At 39.0% G+C, this 21,128-nt stretch overlaps 1 protein-coding gene across 4 annotated transcripts in view; it reads left to right on the top strand.

The window, feature by feature from the left end:
• fign (fidgetin) overlaps positions 1-20,655 on the top strand; it is a 75,540-nt gene extending 54,885 nt beyond the window's left edge. For 3 of the 4 annotated variants that reach the window (XM_079881981.1, XM_079881979.1, XM_079881980.1), the window contains one exon: positions 14,116-20,655. In XM_079881981.1, the coding sequence (XP_079738107.1) occupies positions 14,124-16,337 (2,214 nt within the window). In that variant the 5' untranslated portion in view covers positions 14,116-14,123 and the 3' untranslated portion in view covers positions 16,338-20,655. Of the gene's footprint in view, positions 1-11,793; positions 11,851-14,115 lie in introns of all 4 variants that reach the window. The other variant, XM_079881978.1, reaches the window with a different exon arrangement.
• The last annotated feature ends 473 nt before the right edge of the window (positions 20,656-21,128 follow it).

Below are 21,128 nucleotides of genomic sequence, written 5' to 3'. Positions count from 1 at the left end.
AAACTTAAAATGTTTAGGAGGTGCAACTGTGCGGATATTGTAATAAATAAATAAATGTTTCTATTATATATGGTAAAACCAAAAATGTATGTCATGTGATAAGACAACCAGAAAACAGTTATTTAGTTTATGCAAAGTTCATGTTTTCATTTTTTCAATTACTCAAGAAAACGTCAGATTTGTGGGAGAAAAATAAAAAATTACCTTGAAACATATTTTTGGAAATAATTGTCATGTGTATTGAAGGTCTAAGGAAAATATGTGTATTACTTTTTACTTGATTGCTATGCCACTTGACATTTTTAGAGTTATCAAGTGAGAATTGTATAAATGCTTTTTAAATTTGCTTGGAATCGACACGAATACAAAGACTTGTGAGATGTGCTCGTAGCTTCCTCGTCTTCATCTTCATCTTCATCTCATGGGTTTGTCATCGACCGTTATTTCCCTGTCATGTTTCTGCTCTTACTCCCACAATTAACCGAATCACTGAATGATGGACTTCAGTCTCTGACATGTATTTAAGAGTAATTAATTGATTAATTGTGTTTAGACGGCTTGATTAAATTATAGCGCCCAGAAGACAGTGTGACTCTGCAGGTGTGTTACTTCATTTGATGTTGTTGGTCATTAACTAATTGAGAGAGAGAGAGAGAGAGAGAGAGAGAGAGAGAGAGAGTGTGTATAAAGTAGGACTGGCTGATCTATCTGTGTGTCTTTCTATTTATACACTGTAGTTCTTTCTATCTATCTATCGTTCTATCTATCGTTCTATCTATCTATCGTTCTATCATTCTAACTATCTATTGTCCCATCTATCTATAGTTGTCTGTCATTCTATCTATCTATCTATCGTTCTATCTAACTATCTATTGTCCCATCTATCTAGTTATCTATCTATCCATCATTCTGTCCATCGTTCTGTCTATTTATTGTCCCATCTATCTATCTATCTATCTATCTATCTATCTATCTATCTATCTATCTATATATCTACAGCATCTATCTATCGTTCTATCGTTCTATCTATCGTTCTATCTAACTATCTATTGTCCCATCTATCTAGTTATCTATCTATCCATCATTCTGTCCATCGTTCTGTCTATTTATTGTCCCATCTATCTATCTATCTATCTATCTATCTATCTATCTATCTATCTATCTATCGTTCTATCTATCTATCTATCGTTCTATCATTCTATCTATCGTTCTATCATTCTATCTATCGTTCTATCTAACTATCTATTGTCCCATCTATCTAGTTATCTATCTATCCATCATTCTGTCCATCGTTCTGTCTATTTATTGTCCCATCTATCCCTTGCTCTCTATCTATCTATCTATCTATCTATCTATCTATTGTCCCATCTATATAGTTCCTTCTGTCGTTCAGACTAGGGCTGAACGATATGGACAAAATTTCATATCTCGATTTTCATGCCAGATATCTCGATATCGATACAATACGATATGACTACGTAAGTACTAAAAAAACAATACATTAGAGTTTGTAAAATACACACTGATGTCTATGGAAGAGGTAATAATAATCCTTTCCATTATAATTCGACACGTTTTATTCATATCAGATACACATTGTGTAAGTAACTTCAATGTTTACTCTATTCTATTCCCAGTTCACCAGCCACTTACTTTTAAGTATTTCGGGAGAAGTGGATGAATTCACGTGTTGTAAACATAGAGGTTGTAAATCCAACAGATCCGATTCTCTGAACTGCGTCTGCGGCACAAACTAACACGGCGGCGCCCATCGCGCATACAGCTCAACTAACGCGACCGTTATAAAGGTGTTTAAACAACAATATACTTCCACTTGCATGTATTTGACAATCGGAATATCAGATATTTCATGCCATAGCTAACACATTTGTGAATATTCTGAATAAAAAAGGAAAAATGACATAAAGGAAGATCATCATTCATTCAGCGCTGTTGCTGCTGCGGTGTGTCACGTGACAAGCAATGACGCGTCACCATGGAAACGCCGCCCCCCCCTCTCACAATATAGTTCCCACGTCCCTGGTAGTGTGCGCGCGCTGGCTTTAGCGGTGCATTCAAGGGCACTCGTAAAACTGATGTTTGTTGTGACAGCCAGAGTTGTATGCAGGGCGAGCGCGAAGAGGGGAAATCTATATCGTCGATATCGTTGCTTTTTTCGATAGTAATATCTTGAAAGTTCATATCTCGATATAGATACGATAACGATATATCGTTCAGCCCTAGTTCAGACTATATCTATCATTCTATCTATCAGTCTGTCTCTTTCTGTCGTTCCGCCTGTCTATACATCCACCCGTCTATCGTTCTATCTATCTATTGTCCCATCTATAGCTCTGTCTATCTATCTTTCTAACTTATCGTTCTATCTATAGGTAGTTTGATTAATAAAAATGTAACTCTAACACAATTTGTACTACTCTCAACACTGCCTAACTTTGTTTAGGCTGCATAAACTTTATATCGTCCAGCCAAATTGGAAACAATAAAAATAAAAACCGAGATAAGAGAAAACCCGCCGTCCTCCGTCATGGCACACGTGCGGTCAGGAAGACGGGACGCTCCGCCGCAGTTACAGGGCCTCGACTACATTTCTTGAGTAAATTAGGGGCTAAACGATGACCTCTAGTCTCTGCCGGCATTTGAACGAGGACGACATGGATTTTCAAATTACCTTTTAAGTTGAGATGTAAGATGAATTGCTATAATCATTTCTAGTAGCGATTGAATTAGCAGCACATCCCATGCTCACACTAAAAGAGGGGAAAGAGAAAAGGCGAGCGTGCGAGAGAGATCTGTGGAGCGTTGAAACAAAAACACGAGCTTGTTTTTATTTATAAATGTAATTAATGTGTGTCCACACTATTTGCACGCTTGTCATATGGAGTCCTCTGTTCGAGGCACATGAAAGCAAGAGGCTCTCATAATTGTGTTTACATCCGCAGATAAAAATCCCTGGGCTGTAATGATCAGTAATTATAAATATTTTCCCGGGTTTTACAGGCCGCATCCATTGTGAAAGCAGGTTGCATGGCTTAATTATGACATTGCGCAAGACTAAATGTAGCAGTCTGTGCGCGGCAGGCTAAACACTTCCACTGGCATAATCACACTCCGAGCTGACTTTAAAGAGCTCATTACTGTTAGCTTTCTAAAGAGCGCTTTATTAAACACAGTTACCTAATAAGCATCTTTGGTGGTGCAAATTGCCCAAAATGGTAATGAGTCTGATTAGGCCACGTTTCAATTATGACAGCTTCCTCCTAGGGCAACCGCATCATCCATCCATCCACCCACCCGCGCAAAACACCAGACGACAACCAGCTAAAACAGGCCTTTAGTGCCACCGAATCCTGCTACAAATGATATACCATATTAAAGTTCAACTTTAAAGTAAGTCTAAAAATAAAATCGAATTTGAAACAACACAAACTATATTAGTATATCAATGAAACTAAACTAGCACTTCTTGGTACTATAGTGACGTGATGGTGGCATTTATTTATTTTACACGTTTTATAGGGGTGTAACAATATATCGTGTCACAATATATCGCAATACAAAAATGCGACAATATGTATCGTGGATGGTGACAATATTTCACTCAAAATAAAAATTACTGTGTGAGAAAAATTTCAAGTTTCGAGTTTTAGTCTCAGTACTACATAAAACTACTAAATATAATGTATAATAATGCAATGGGGGAATATTCGTGGGTCCTGGTAATGCCAAATGTCTTATGTTACCAGTAAACACTACATTTATTTTAAATATATCTAGTCTGTGAAAGAGTGCAAGCATATTCATCTAAAATAATTCTGTATTTTCAGTTTCAGAATCATCAATATTTTTTATTCTGGTCTCACTATTGTCCTGTGCATTGGGTTTCAGCACCAAGTCCAAGCCTATTCATTTACACCCACAATGTAATATCAAATTAAGGATTTTAACAAACAGTACATTTTTTGTTAACCTTTAATCATGTGTCTTGGAGTATCGCAATAATATCGTATCGTGAGTTCAGTATCGTGATATGTATCGAATCGTGACATGAGGGTATCGTTGCACCCCTAACGTTTATTAAAATTGTGATTGAGTGGTACATTTTGGGACAGCAACGATCGATAGCTCACATCTGATGTAATCGAGCAGTACGCAGATTTGAGACCCATTATAACAAATTATTATTATTATTTTTTACTTGACAGCATCTTAACTCAATGCATATGGTTTGAGACGCTGAAAAAAGCGAGAAGACGTCATGAAATCTGATGCATATGTATTAAAAAACAGCACACTGCAAAAATAAAACGTATAATCAGTATTTTTGTGGTCTCAATCAGTTTGCATTTTTAATTCTCTGCATTTTTGTCGTTTTCTACTAGAAATACCTTATACTTTACTCAGTGGCGGATTTAGCAAATTGGGGGCCCAAGGCGAAAGTATGTATGGGGGCCCCCCCATCCGATTTTTAAAAGATAACGAAAAAAAATTACAGACTGAATGATGGATAGCCAGGTAAAGCTAATCTACGGGGAAGTAAAGGTTGGAGAGGAGAAAAAAACAACTTTCCCTTTAAACCCTGCATACATTTCTTTACTCCAAAATGAAGATGGAAAGCAGAGAACACACAAAGTGTAGCACTACACAAACTAATAGTCACGATGGAACCCAACAGAGAATAAGGTTTCAGATAACACCTGAAAAATCTTGCATCACAATAAGTGTATTGTGATTGTCAAAACATTTAGTAACTAAACAGAAACATGTTACAATGTTTACATGGTACAATTTCTGGTAAGCTACTGTTTTTTATTATTGCTTGACAAATTTCACGATTTCAATTCAATTCTTGTGATTTGATTCAATATTGACTCATTTGGATAAATATTAGGTACACAAGATAGGGTTAATTTTTCTCAAGAAAAAAAAAACTCACATAATGCTGTAAACATACATACAGCCCTATCAGCTGGTAGTATTATTTAAGGTTAAAAATAACTCAAATTAAACATAATGCGTTTTTATTATAATAACAACTTTAATAATATAAGTCAAAAATATACTAAATATGTAATATAGTACACATATTTAGCAAAATACTCTCTATAGCTCTTTTTTTCTAGCCAACTAACGTGCTATAGCCTAACATATATTATGGTCATTAAACGGCTTTCCTGAGGTAAATTTTATGTGACATAATTGTTCTCCAGCTGTTTTATTGACCCTTTCCGCTGTTGAAAAACACTGATTGATCGGTATTATGTATGAGGAATATACATTTTGGTAAGTTGTACTGTATCTTTCAATAGTCATTCGTGTTTATTCACTATTAGCTAACGTTAGTTACGTTAGAGATGATCAGTTCACGTGCGCTAGGGATCTTTCACGTCACATTTACAAGCGCCAAAACAGTATTTATAGTAAGTAATTGAGAGGGGGGTAAGAGGGGCGAACTGGGGAGAGGTGATGTTGCATTTGGCTCTAAGCAAATCCACCTATATCCATGTGAGTGTGTTAAAGGGATAGTTCAGGATTTTAGACATGAATCTCTATAGCTTCCCCATAAGCAGTGTGGTGCATTGACCATGACTTACCCCCGACAGCGTCCTGTGAGCCGAGCTCCGGTCCAGTTTTGGTCAAGATGAAATTAGTCCGGCAAGTTTGCTGGGGTCACGGCAATAAAGCTTTTTTCTTCTCAAATCAATATGTGTTCAAAAGAGTGATATATTTGTAGCACAAAACCGCTGTCTATGGAGAGGTCAGACCTCGTAATGGCTTGGCACTATTTTCTTCCCCGTCATATCACTGCGCGCTGCCGCTACCTACAGCCAGCTGGGAGCCGCGCACGTGTCACTTTGTTTACAGCTCGTAAAGAGAACGATAACATGTCTGACTACAGCAGCGACGATGACAACATTGACTTCGACACACAGCCAAAAGGATTACAAACTGATCGCTCTTGGTGAGTAGCTATGTTAGCTCGTTTGTGTAGCTGTTCTGAGCACGTAAACACTGCCGAACAACTGAAAAAGTGGTGTGCGCCTGCGCAGCTCCCAGCTGGCTGTAGGTAGCGGCAGCGCGCAGTGATATGACGGGGAAGAAAATAGTGCCAAGCCATTACGAGGTCTGACCTCTCCATAGACAGCGGTTTTGTGCTGCAAATATATCACTCTTTTGAACACATATTGATTTGAGAAGAAAAAAGCTTTATTGCCGTGACCCCAGCAAACTTGCCGGACTAATTTCATCTTGACCAAAACTGGACCGGAGCTCGGCTCACAGGACGCTGTCGGGGGTAAGTCATGGTCAATGCACCACACTGCTTATGGGGAAGCTATAGAGATTCATGTCTAAAATCCTGAACTATATCCCTTTAACGTTATCCTCACCTAGCGCCACTTCACAGCTAACGTTAGCAGCTGCTGCTGTAGCGGCATGTTCAACACTTTGGACGTTGTTGTTCCTGTCTGAATCCCCAACAGTAGCTGTAAAAAAGTTTGTCATCTTTGGCAGCGTTGACAAATACTTATCAACGTCTTTTTTCTTTTATTTGAGCCGCTTGGGTAACTTGGTTTCATTTTCGCGTTTAGACTCATCTTGCTTCGTCTCTGTTTTTGTGTACTTCCCAGTCCTCCTGTCACTGCGTGTTTATCTTTCGCGCCGCGCACAGTTACGGACTAGTCCATCTCATAGTGAAAGTCGGGGGTGTGTAGAAACGGATAACCATGAACTGGACATTTTAACTACTACTTTTCAACGTATTTCTTAAGAATATTAATACAATGTACTATTCTTTTGAAGCGTTCATGATGATAAGGGGCTTTTTTTTTTTTTTTTTTTTCTTTTTGAGGCTGGTTGGGGCCCCCCCTACTACGGGGGCCCCAAGCAGCCGCCTACCTATGCCTCTATGTTAAGACCGCCACTGACTTTACTATAAGGTATACTAAAATGTGCTTTAAATATCCTGAAAACAATTTACATTTACTAAAATTGTCTGTTGTGCAATTGTTTTTTTTCTTCTTGTTTTTCGTTTTTTTGTTGTTGTTCCTTACAGTGATAATCCTGTTATCACCGTAAAGCTGATTTGAAACAATCTCTATTGTTTCACAGATAGAAATAAATCTATTTGCTAATTTTGTACGAAAAAATAAAGTCAAAAGCATGTTTGCTGTATTTTCTTTTCTTTTTTATTCTAAACTGTTTTAATTATTCTTATTTCTTTTGATTATTTTAATTTCTTCTATGTAAAGCACTTTTGAATTACCATTGTGTATGAAATGTGCTTTATAAATAAACTTGCCTTGCCTATTAAAATAGTAGCCTGTGCTATTCAGTACATTCAACTTGTTTAAGGGATGTTTAGATCATTTTACTGGAGAGCGAGATGAAAACTGAATTAAAATGACAAAAGGCACAAAGTTCTCTTTTCTGGTGGAAATGTGCACAAATGAACAACTGAAATATAGACAGAACTCCATCCGGTTACTCATCTGATTCATCTATTGAGTATTTGAGCAGTCAAAATGACCAAACTGCACATCCTTAGTCGATACACACACACACATCAGGACACACACCTCTCCGCCACCTCATAGCTTCCTTTCAGCAGCACAGTAATGAATTGAGAATGGTGCGAGCGGCTGTCCAATTTACGCACTGGGAAATTGGACAGACAGAGCGCAAGCTCGCCGCTGTTTGCTTAAAATCGGCCGAGGCTAGCCAGATTAATAGATCCGAAAAAGGTCAGCTTCTCTGTCTCATTGGCCATGATCACAGTGTCTGAAATTACACACTGCAGTGTATCGCCGCACACTCGCTCTCTCGCTCGCTCTCGTTCGCTCCCCCCTCCATCCCGACTCGCTGTGTTGATCACTCTGAGAACTAACAGAGCCATTAGACGAGCACAGATGATCAGTAATTACTGTCAGGTTTCGGCTTGTGATAGGTGAGGACGTATGCCGTGTCTTTAATCATTCAGATGAGTCTGTGCTTGGATGTGCGGAAGACAAAGTTGACTTCATTTATCTTTTTGAAATGTATAGCTTGTTTTGGACGTTGTGTTTGTGTGATAGTGGAGGTTGTACACAGCATGTGTTCAGGAGGACCCAGTATGCTGAAGTTTTTATCGGATAAAACAAAAACAATTCCTTCAAATCAAATGCTGATATGTTTTTGATATTACCATAAACTTCACAGGTCTAACAGTAATTCAAAATCACTAAAAGTCGATTGTGGCTTCTAAATGTTTCATATGTTTAAGCCTCCAAACGGCCAATAGTTCATTACTCTCAGCATATTGTCATCAACACAAGCCTTATTTATCCCAGCTGCAAGTGAAACCATATTTAATGTATTTTGAGTCGTAATTTCTTTCACTTTGTGGGGTTTTGTTCATGATTTCAAAGCATGTCTCGCAACCTGTCTATGTTGGCATCTATTTTTGATGAGTTTCTATCAAATGCCAGATGAATTTCCTCAAAAGTCGAGTTTGATGTCGTCTTTTGGCGTCATACTTTTAAACATGACTCTAACGGTGCATTTTGCGTTTTTATCATATGCATTTAAAACTGCTTTTCCCTGCTGTCTGTGACCCTCAGAAAAGACCTGCGACCCAGAGACCCACGACACCACGTCATGTGCAAAGTTCTTTTGGAAAGTAGCACATGATTATCAGAGAGTCAATGCACCTTCAGAATATCCCGTCTAATGAAGTCCAGCTCGCGATCAATCCGTCTCTCCTGCTTTTGTTTGGCATCTCACCCAAATGAGTGACACAATGGTCAGCGTAATCTAAGATTTTCCAGGCGTAAAGTAGACCAGCAGACAGTGGTAAATTAAACAAAAGGGGGTTTTGTGAGAAGTCAATCAGTGAAAATTGAGCTTTGGGGCCGTAGGCATGTCTCCAAACATCCCTGTAATACAAAATACAAGTAATTATATGACGATTCAGATTACACAGAAGAATTACTGCTTCTTAGCACTGACATTTGCTCTGTTCCTAACCCTAGTGAGCAGCCTTGGTGTCCAAGCCTACATAGACAGCATCCTAACTCGAGCCGCTTACATAAACTGCTTAAACTTAGACTAGTCTTACTAGTTAGTCATCTATTTTTTTCTTTAAAACGTTTTTAAGTCAGTTACATAACGTAATACCTAAGACTGATTACCCCTAACTTATATATTGCAAATTTTACATAGATAGATAGATAGATAGATAGATAGATTAATATAGATATAGATATAGATATAGATATATAGATAGATATATAGATATAGATATATACATACACTGCCGTTCAAAAGTTTGGGATCGGTATGATTTTTTTGTTTTTTTAAAAGAAGTCTCTTCTGCTCACCATACTGCATTTATTTGATTAAAAAAAACAAAACAAAAAAAACAGTAATATTGTGAAATATTATAATAAATAAAATAAATCAGTATTTTTATTCAGCAAGAATGCATTAAATTGATCAAGTTAATGATCAATTAACTTTGATTAATTTATCAAGTAAAGACTAAGTAAGACTAAGTAAAGACATTTTATAATGTTACAAAAGATTCTATTTCAAATGAATCCTGAAACTGAAAATTTGAACACAACTGTTTTCAACATTGAAACATAATGTTTTTTGAGCATCAAATCATATTAGAATGATTTCTGAAGGATCATGTGACACTGAAGACTGGAGTAATGATGCTGAAAATTCAGATTTGATCACAGGAATAAATTACATTTTAAAATATATTCAAATAGAAAACAGTTATTTTAAATTGTCATAATATTTTTTTTGTAGAAAAACATACATAACATAAACATAAATCTTACCGATCCCAGACTTTTGAATGGCAATGTACATATAACATGTGTATACATACATACATACATACATGCATACATACATACATACATAAATATATATATATATAATTTAGGACCTTAGGAACCATGACATAAGATAGTAAACTATGGTATGGCCACAGCAACCTCATTGTTGATCATAATGCTAGTCGACATGTTAGCGATGACAGATTAGAGAGGCCTGAATGACATTTTTATAACTCCAGTAGCGATAAGGATGTGATTTGTGTGTTATTTATGTTTCTGTCACAGTGCTAACTGAAATTTGAGCGTTGATTTAGTGGGGTATAAACTCAGACTACACAGGATTCATTTTCTTCTCTCTGCCGTTTTCCTCCTCCATAGTTCACACTTGTACGCTCAATTATTTTCCTCAACTCTTTCTCAAGTGGTGCCATCGCACAAAGCTCACAATTTATGTTTAAACAAGCTATAGGGACGACAGGGCTGCGACTGACTGAAGGGTCAAAGTAAGCATATTGAATAAAAATAGAAAAGAAGCAATTTACAAATACTGGCACTGGCACATACATGAGGCGAGGACTGTAATTCGAAGTGTCCAGAGCAACTCTCACTATTCATCTGTACAATAAATCCCTGATGTCTCATTTCCAACTGCTTTAATCTTGTTGAGGAAGGTTTTATTTTTGTAATGGCTCGATAATAGTGACGGGAAGTGAATTTGTTCTTTTGTTCGAGAGTAGTGCATTTCATAAAACCCATCAAACAGCGAGACGAGAGCATTGTTTGAAATCTCTGTGTTCGCAGCCGAGGATTTCAACCTCTTGAAATGTCTTACTTTGTTGTAGAGCAAGTTAACACCCACATTCCTTACAAAGACCTGCCTGTGAGAGGAGCAATATATATATATATATATAAAAGAGTAATAAATGTATTAACAAGTGGATGTACAGAGGCAAGGAGAAAGCTGAACCTCTGTATTCCCAAGGTTATATTCCCTGGCGCTACAGCCACAGTAAAAAAAAAATTAAAGAAAAAAATTAAAAGCTTATCCTCAGATAATTGCAAATATGCATTCAGTGTTTAGTAGGTTATTAATAGAGCTAAGTCAATATGTACCAGAAGATGTTTGTATTGAAGAATAAAACGTAAGGCTGATATTAAATTCTTATCACATGTATATTTTATATATGGACGCAGTCAAAGACATACATTTAATATGCGAACAAGGACTTTAGACATCTTCACTTATGAACGCTTAATATTTTCAGTTATCCTGACATTTGTCCTATACATTAGCAATTGCAAACACACTTTTTTTTTTTAATTGACTTGGATGCAAAGCAACAGAAAAGCAGCAAATCGCAGTGTGTGAAACGTAATTTGCCTGCACAAGTGAGGATCTGTTGAAAAAATTAGTTTTGATTTGGGTGTCAGATGTCACTTGCAACGGCATAATTGCTCCAAATAGTTTTATTTTTTACATTTGCATGCAGCAATTTTGCACTTATGCTTACACACTGTAGAGACCTGCTTTTGAAAAAAAAAAATGATTAAGGGAGTCTACATAAAAAGTCAGTGTCATACAGTGGACTGTGATGATAATTAAATGTATTTATTGCAAGCAAGTCTTAAACATAGGTGTTACATTGCTGATCAGTTGATAATCGTGCTAGAACTGACATCTGTCTAGGTTTGCAGCACTGGTTTTATCCCTGGGCTTTATTAATGGGCTTGCTGGCATGTCTGCCATGTTCTTGCCAGCTTTCTTTGTCTTCAGCCTTTCTTAGTCATTAACTCGCGGGCCTGACAGCCTCGCCAGCCAAAGCAGCGATCCCTTTGACTAAAACCTTGTAAATTAACACAATTAGCTCAGCATCATCCTGCTAATTAGCTCGCTCTCTCTCTCTCTGTGTGTGTGTGTGTGTGTGTGTGTGTGGTGTCTGGCCAGGCTGCTGGGGGATTCAGGCGAGGGAAAACCACATGCCCATCTTCTATTGTGGAAAAAGTACTCTGATATACACACAATACACTGATGGGGGTATCAGAGGGGATTTATTTATAGAGACATAGTGAGTAGACATCATACAGTACATGCCTCAAATACAACTAGGGCAGGGTGATATACTGAATATTATGTTATTTTTTGGCAACACAAAATTAAGCGATATTGAGAATATTGCAGTGATTTTAGTGCACTTTTATTTTGTGTGTAATTAAACTAGTTTCACAATCCTTTATTAACTCGTTCAGAAGTACTGTCCATTTCACTTAATCAAAATTATTAATTTGTATCATTGCTCAAAAATGTTCATGGATGCATCATCTTTCAGTCACACTTTAGGGTCCAGTTTTCACTATTAACTATGACTTTTGCCTCAATAAACTCCTAATTACTGCCTATTAATAGTTTGTAAGGTAGTTGTTAAGTTTAGGTATTGGGTAGGAATAAAAGATGTAGAATATGGTCATGCAGAATAAGTCATTAATATGTGCTTATAAACTAGTACTAATAAACAGCCAATAATATCCTAGTCATATGCATGCTAATAAGCAACTAGTTTATAGTGAGAATTGGACGCTAAAGTGTTACCCATCTTTCATAACGGTTTATTAAAATAATTTCTCTAATATTGCACTCAAGTGTTGTTTGTGGATAAATATGATTGCTTTTATCATAATATTTTGATTCATGCATTTAAACATTTTTAATTTAATTGTCAAAATCGTGGTTCCTTTGAGAGAAAAACAAAAACAAAAAACAGTTTGGACCAAATATATAAATATCAAGATGTATAGATAGGATATTTTCCTAGAGTCCCCAAATGCAAACTATATTGTGGTCTTACTGATAAAGGATTTATCTTTTATTTGTGATGCACATGCTATTATAGGGAGTGACTATCTTTGTTTGTTATGTCTTGGCTTTATGAGGTGTGTAAAGTTTTTAAATGCTCAATTGAGTAATATATGTAATTTGACAGACTTTAAAGGTCAAGGTACATGGACTCATGGCTAAAAGCTCGTAAACGGCATCGTTTTCTGTGACATCTTCTTTCCTTTTTGTGCCGTGAATAGTGTTCGTGAGTGCTTAGGCCCAGTAAGCTCAGATAAGCGGGAGGTGTGTGCACAATAACACGCCCGCTGGACACTGCGGCCGAGCGCTGTTGTCATCAGAAGTCTATCTACAGACGCGAGAGTGTGCGCGCGACCACCCCCGTCATCCCGTCGGCTCTTGAGTAAATGTCTCTTTGATAATCCCATGCTGTGTCTAAGATGACAGCGTATGTAACTGCTTGTGTTTGCAGATGGAGTTTGGGATTAAACTTGATGGTGGCTTTTGAGCCCTGGAGCCAATAAAAGACGGAGGCTGTGGAGAGAAAAGACAGTGAGAAAGAGAGAGGCAAAACCCAGAGCGTCAGAGTAAAAGGAAGAGAGAGAAGAGGGAGCATTAGAGCGAATGAGAGGGAGGCAGGCATGTTTTTTCCCCCTTTCCAGTTCTCTGTGCTCCGGGAGGCGGGCGGCAGACAGAAAGCTGTTGTAATTCATGCTGTGCTGCGAGTTTGTGTGATGAAAGCACTAGAGCGCTGCCTGGGAGATTGCTTTGCTGCACTCCTCCAAGCAGATTTGAAACTGTCTGGGACTGCTTTAGATGAGAGTTGGATTATAGAGTGACCTGCGATGTCTGTGTCACTCGGCTGTGTGCAGGGTGCATTATACTGTGCTAACCAGGTGTTGGAGGCCCAAATCTGCACTGTTCCTGAGATAACTGTCAGCAGTGCCTGCGATATGAAGCCAGGACTCTTGGAGAGCTGGATGGGGGAAAATGGAAATAATATTTTACGGTTGTTGTTGCGGTTTGTGTGCATTTAATTTCTTTTCAATGGCAGTTGCTTATTGGATCATTGAGTCTGAAACCCTGAAATTCATGAATAGTGGTTTGCTCTGTGTGTTTTTTTTAATGGCCAGTACTTTTTTCTGTGTAATATAATGTACACAACATTTGTAGTTTATGCAATATTTAATCCCATGTTCAATATTTGAAAACAGATTATATGCATGAAATAATGTCTATTACATTTAACTATTGAAAAATAGAAAATAAAAAGTGTACTACCCATTGATATCAAGCCACGTGACCACTTCCAAAGCAAAAATCTCAAAAACCCAAATATTAGCAGATTAACCAGCATGGCATATCTCTATTCATGAGGGCTGTTTATCAAGTTTCTAACACCTGTTTGTTTTTGTTTGTCGTTTGCTGATTGTTTAGGCTTAAAGATGCAGTGGACCCCAGAGCATGCGCAGTGGGCCGAGCAACATTTCGACATCTCATCCACCACACGTTCCCCCGCACATAAAGCAGAGGCGTACCGTGGACACCTGCAGCGGACCTACCAGTATGCCTGGGCCAATGACGACATATCAGCTTTGACGGCCTCCAACCTTCTGAAAAAGTACGCAGAGAAGTATTCTGGGATCCTGGAGGGTCCCAGCGAGCGGGCGCTCCTCTGCTCGTACTCCGAGAGTGCCCATGGACTCATGAACGGACGCAAGTCGGAGAGCGAAGCATGGCAGGAGGGGATCTACCCAATGAGCTGTGCTGCAGATGTGATTTCTGCTAGTAAGACTGGCATGACGCCCGCCCTGCCTCCTCCAGATGTGACGGCAAGTGTTGGCAGCTCCACGGGAGTGGCTAGTAGCTTGAGCGAGCCCAGCTACTCCAGCAGTAACTGTGGGAATCATGCGTCTACTGCACTCCACTCGGGTATCCCCTCTCAGGAATTCGCTAGCAGTTACAATGGCTCGTACTTGCATTCCACTTACAGCGGTGGGCAAAGCACACCAGCTCTCCCGTCCCCACATCCCTCACCTTTGCACAGCGCTGGGCTCCTTCAGCCTCCACCCCCGCCACCTCCAACCCTGGTGCCCAGCTACAACGCAAGTTCCCCCAATCTCTCCAGTTACAATTACCCTCCAGCAGGGTATCCCCCACAGACTGCTGTTCCCCCAGGCTACAGCCCAGGAGGAGCACCCCCTCCTTCAGCTTACTTGCCCTCAGGCATTGCTGCCCCCACTCCCCTACCCCCTTCCACCCTTCCCGGTTACTCCTACCAGTCCCACAACCATGGGCCAATTGCACCAACCCCTTTGAATGGCAGCTCGGCTAACACACTGAAAAGAAAAGCATTTTACATGACGGGCCAGGGAGATATGGACTCCAGTTATGGAAATTTCAACTACAGCCAGCAGCGTTCTGCTCAAAGCCCCATGTACAGAATGCCAGACAACAGTCTTGTTGACTCAACCAGAGGGAATGGATTTGACAGGAATGCTGACACATCATCTTTGGCGTTTAAGCCTACAAAGCAGTCAATGCCACCGGATCAGCAGCGAAAGTTTGGCAGTCAGTCCGGCAGGGCACTAACCCCTCCTTCATACGGATCCTCCAAAGGTTCCTTGGGATCCCTGCGGTCAGGCGATTCATTTGGAAAGTTTGGTTCCCCCGTTTTGAGTGACCATGGTGACGACAACAGACAGCATCTCCCCCATTCCATGGGCACGACAACTTCATCCAGCCACCCTGCTGAGGAGCAGTTAAAAAACAGCGATGCCAGTCTGGTAGAGATGGTCACCACTGAGATTCTGCAGCAGACGCCCCCTGTGGACTGGAGTGACATTGCTGGACTGGAGATGGCGAAAGCCACCATCAAAGATGAGGTCCTGTGGCCTATTCTGAGGCCAGACATGTTCAGCGGACTGGCCACATTACCTCGCAGCATCCTTCTCTTTGGACCTCAGGGCACGGGTCGGACTCTTCTTGGTCGGTGTATGGCCAGTCAGCTTGGCGCTGCTTTCCTCCTGCTTAGTGGCTCTGCACTGGTCACAAAGTGGCTGGGAGAGGGCGAGAAGATCGTCCAGGCCTCATTCCTTGTCGCTCGCTGCCGGCAGCCTTCGGTGGTTTTCATCAGCGATGTGGATCTGCTGTTGTCTGCCCAGTTGAGCGAAGAAAGCCCGGTGAACCGAATCAAGAGTGAACTCCTCCTCCAGCTTGATGGAGTTCTAAGCTCACCAGAGGAACATGTTCTAGTGGTATGTTCCACCAGCAAACCTGAAGAGATTGATGAGTCTCTGCGAAGGTACTTTGTAAAGCGGTTGCTCGTCCCCTTACCGGATGCCACTGCACGACATCAGATAATCAGCCAGCTGATCTCACAGCACAACTACTGCCTCAGCGACAAAGAGGTTGCGCTGCTTGTTCAGCGGACAGACGGCTTTTCCGGGCTGGATGTGGTCCGACTTTGCCAAGAGGCCATGGTCGGTCCTCTCCATGGCTTGTCCGGTACAGACATTTCCGGAATGATGCCGGGTCAGATGAGGCCGGTATCATACCAAGACTTTGAGAATGTGTTTTGCAAAATCCAGCCCAGCATATCACAGAAAGAACTTGATACATACACTGAATGGAATAAGATGTTTGGCTGTAGTCAGTAAAGAGCGAGGGCATAACTAAATTGGTGGGGTGACCTCCCCTACTCTAAAAGGGGATACAATTCAGAATTCTTTGGGTGACACATGCAGTTAAACAGTGTGGTTATTACAAATGTAGATGACCCCTAAAGAAGAACCTGAAGGACGGTCAGATAGATTTGAATGATGCATGACTGTACTTAAGTCAAGGTCTGGCCCTTTGCACATAATCCAGACAGAGAAATACTGTTTTCTGGGCTCAGTACTGCAGACGCAGAGCTCCACTTACCGAGGGGCTCTGTAAGTGAGGACAAACTTCTTTGTGTGTAAATATCATTCTGCTGTTTTTGAGATTCTGTTGCTATGAAGTGCCTGAAGTGGTACTTTATTGATTTGGATTTGGATTTGTTTGCCTCACCATCTCATTGGTGGCATGTGCTAATATAGAGAGCTTTAACATGAAACTAAAACAGATATGTTCTGCTTTTTGTTCTTTTCCTTGTTTTCAACACTTCCTTCAAAAGAACAACAGTATTCCTCAATCAAGTCTGACCTGTAGACCCCAGGAAGGGCAGGAGAAGGTCCATGTTGTACTTTGAATCTGGATCCTAATTTATGAAATTCATTTGTGTTCGATTTTCTTCAAAAACTCAGGAAAGTGATTTGTGATTTGTACAGTACCTCAAAAAAGATTATGAGATAGCACTACATACTGCTGACAACATTGGGTTTGGTTTCTAATTTCTAACTCTAGGTTTACCTCAACCAATTAAAAAAATGAAAAGGATATGACTATGAATGTAACCAGAACATTTCTGGGTTGTTTGGAAGAAAAATTTGAGGAGTTTCTTTTTCTTCCGTTATATTCTTATTGTTCTTTCTAAATTACGTTTAAATTCCATTGTGGATATTTCTTCAAGTTTCGAAAGCAGAATTGCGTGCCAGTATTGTCTACAGCACTGGTTCCTCCCTGCATAGCACAGTTCAGACTCTACAACGAATGCTTGAGTCAGAGATGGGCGGTGTCGTCTTGTGTAGATAAGGTTTGTCTGAAACCACGTCCACAACAGAGTATGCAGTAGACGTCAACATTTGCGTGTTTGTCTCCTCTCTGCAGAATAGACAGAAACGTTGGGGTGAACCAAAACTTTACAAAGAGGCTACTAGATTCTTGAAGTGGAAACATTTTCACGTTCTTCGTAACGCGTTTCGTTTTTGTTCTGGGCTCTGTCCTGCTGCTGTGTGGTGTTGGTGTAAAGATATCTGAAGGATCATGTGTACCCTGCATTCTGTTCTACCTCAGTTTAGCACTATTTTCTCTGCAACTAGAACAGAAAGATGAGAGCTTGGTGTCTTTAACCTCTTTAGGTTTGCTCCACTCTGAAGCCTCCATAAAGAACAAGCTGCCTTCCCCCCCTCCCAAAAAAAAAGATACAACAAACGTTTGTCTCACACTACCTGTGCAATTTTCTGCTTAGAGTGCCCAGATGTCTGTAAAAACACCTCCGTGTACACGCACATTATTGATGGGGTCTCTATGGGGCCACTTATTGGGGCCACATTGCCTAAAGCCAGAAACATACTCTACGCAGGTACGCAAGCACTTCTAGCAATGCAAGTTAGAAGACTTCAAGCACTGTTGCATTCGGAAAGGCGTCAGATCGCAATTTATAACGCAAGCAAGGAGGCTAAAGCAGGCATTACTAAAAATTTAGTTTTCTTTTTTAGGTCAACTACTATTATAGCAAAGCAACAGTTTATTTAAGAAATCTTGCTGAGCAAGTTAGTCAAACTGTCTACATTTTTATGTTTGTCCACCCAGTTTACCGGCACAGACGTTTGAAAGAAACTCTATCACCCCCTTGAGTATGGAGGTGAAGACCATGCTCTTGCAATGCTTTGGTTAAGCTTTGCCATTTGTGCACTTGCTTACAGTATGTTTCTGGCTCAAGGTAGCACAGGATGTTGGTAACCATAAGACGAAACCTTGTGTTTGAATGTATTTTTTGTTTGTTTTTTGATGTTTACTTTCTCTGATCATTTGAGTCAGCTTTTTTCTTTTGTCTAGCACTAGAGAGTTGGTGAAGCGATGTGTTCCCTCTGTCAATTTGCTCTGCCTTTATATCATGTGTCTCAAATGTTGGGGAGAATGCACACTCTGTTTTGAACCTTTTTTTTTTTTTTGGTCCACTGCAGTGTAATTTGACACCATTTAAAGGTGCTTATTTAGCGGTTGGAGGCACCAAACCTCCAATACACGTGTGTATATATATGACATATCCTTGAAGAAATATCTGTTTGCTTTTTTGACAGACATCCAGATAGTCTTTTCAGTAGCTGTGAGACACCACTTACTTCACAATGTTCGTAAAGTGATATGTACGCCCAAAGGACTACGATTTCTAGCCTTGTTTTGTCGTCTAAAGTGGAAGCCTTTTTTTGTTGTTGTTTCTTTAGTGGTATTTTCATTCTGCTTTCTTGTTTTTGTTTTGTGTTGTTTTAAAGAAGTTACTATTGTGCAATTTGTCAAATGCACTTTTAATGTTTTGTGTTAAAGCCGATCATACTTAATTGTCCTCCCTCTAAACCAAAGCGAACAAAACTATTTAAGATCCAAAACTGATCCATAACTCCAAGATCAAATATTCAGATCCATAAGATCTGAATTCATCCACACATTTACACGTTTAGAGAAATTTGTATGGAACTTCGCATAGGTTAAACCTGTGATATCCACAAAGTATTGCTCTCAGTTTTGTTGAAAATGATCGCACTCTGGATTTCAAAGCCAAATAGCACTGATAAACAAAACCCACATTAACCCTGACGAGGAATGATCTTATAGTGCTTCTGCTGGTGGTGTTGTCAGGGTTGGGGCTCTACGCTAATGTTTGAAGCCTATATGCCCTTGAACAAAACCGATTTATTTGTGAAAGCTCTTTATAATTGGTTAAAGGAATGTTCCCGACAGGATTGGTATGGCTCGTCACTTGTTTTCTATTTCATTATTGTTTTTAAACACCAGATCACATTTAAAAGTGCACTTTTTTTTTTTTATTATAGCCAGTAGACTTTACATGTTACCATAAGTCTAGCGAGATTAAAATAATTTGTATCCAATTTTTCAACTTCAATGAAAATGCACAGTAAAGTTAGTAACTTTACTCACAAAAGTTATGATAATCAAGCATTCATCCACTAGAAGTCTTCCCACTTCAGAACGGTCAATTTAAAACAAATTTACAGCCAAGTGCTGTAAGAAAAAAAAGCTTTTAAATCCTCCAAAACTCTTGACCTGTTTACTTCCATTGTAAGTGTTATTGTAACTTTTACTGTAATTTTGAAAATTGAGGGATTAGTCCAAATTATATTCTGTGGTAATCAATATTATGCCACAAATGCTTATCTTGGATTGAACCGGAACATTCCTTTAATTGAATGCAAAATAGAAAGAGGGGGGAAAGAAATGTGGGAACATCCAAAAAGTACAATACGTTTTAAAGCACATCTCCTATGTAGATATAAATCAAAATATCACTTGATTTTAGTTTTTTGTGTTGTTGTTTTTCTCGGGTTTGTGTTAATTTGCTTCAGCGCTGTTATAGATGTTTCTTTCACCAGTATGTAACTGTCATCAGTGTTTTGTTTTTCAACCATTATTCTTTATGACCATTTCTACCTCATTGCTACATATTGACATGTAGTACCTATGTTCTGTCTTTTTTGAATGTCACACATTTGTATAAAAGAAAATAAAAAAAAGAAAGAAAAACGTATAAACAATTTAAAAGAACAAAAAAATAAAATGCATAAAAAAGGCTTGTTCTTTAACCTGAGCAGTCTACCTCAGAAAGACTGTCTGTCCGTACACTGAGCAGTGGAGTAGCTGCACATACTGAAAAGACACGCATTAGGCAGAGACGATGCACACTGACCACATGAACTCGGACCATTCGTTACGCCGCCGTGATCGGGGATATTGTGGACTGTATAGGTCTTCTCCAAGGTCTCTACATGCAAGGTTTTCTTTTCATTTTTCAATCGAAGTAAATCGCTTTTTTCCCCCTTGTGAATTGTAGTGTGCATGTGGATGTGTGTGCACTTATTATGAAGTGTGTAAGTGTGCATTTTTATATATGAAAATTCTATATGAAATGTAGGTACATTTCATATACCATATTTGTACATTAGATACACTTGCACATTTGTGTACTTAATGTACATTTGTTATTAGTATAACATTTTGAAACGCACCACATACATGTTAATATGTGTGTGTATGTACAATATTGCCATAATTACATTCAACGTAAATGTATTTTCATGTATGCATAGGGGCAAAGGACAATAAAAGATCATTCAAATGCTTTTGAAACGTCGTGTTTTATTTTTATTTTCTGTTGCATTTCCTCATGCATCACAATTTTAGACCTCTCTGTGAACTGTAAATCTGCTTTGAAATGAAATGGTTCATTGAAAGATGTATTTGAGAGAGACCTATACACTGCACAATATATCAAACATTAAAGTATTTTCTTTTGTTCAACGAGAGCTTCTACGATGAAATGACATTTTAACAGGGCAGCAGTTTAGACATCCAATCAGATCACATTCATTTTTGCATTTATTTATGGTTTTCTTTCTTCTTTATTGTGTGAATGTGCAAATTTATAAATGCTAATGGGTTTTTCAGGTGCCAGACTGTCTAATCTAATATCTTTTCAAAACTGTTAACCCCCTTAAATGGTTGCACATTTTAATATTTCAATCTTAATGAGCTGTAAATACAGCTTGAATTATTTGATCATTTTCAGA

This window comes from Squalius cephalus (genome assembly GCF_949319135.1).
Source record: "Squalius cephalus genome assembly, chromosome: 9".
Taxonomy (NCBI): domain Eukaryota; kingdom Metazoa; phylum Chordata; class Actinopteri; order Cypriniformes; family Leuciscidae; genus Squalius; species Squalius cephalus.
Note: the sequence above shows the minus strand (reverse complement) of the source record. Positions and strands in the feature narration are given on the sequence as shown.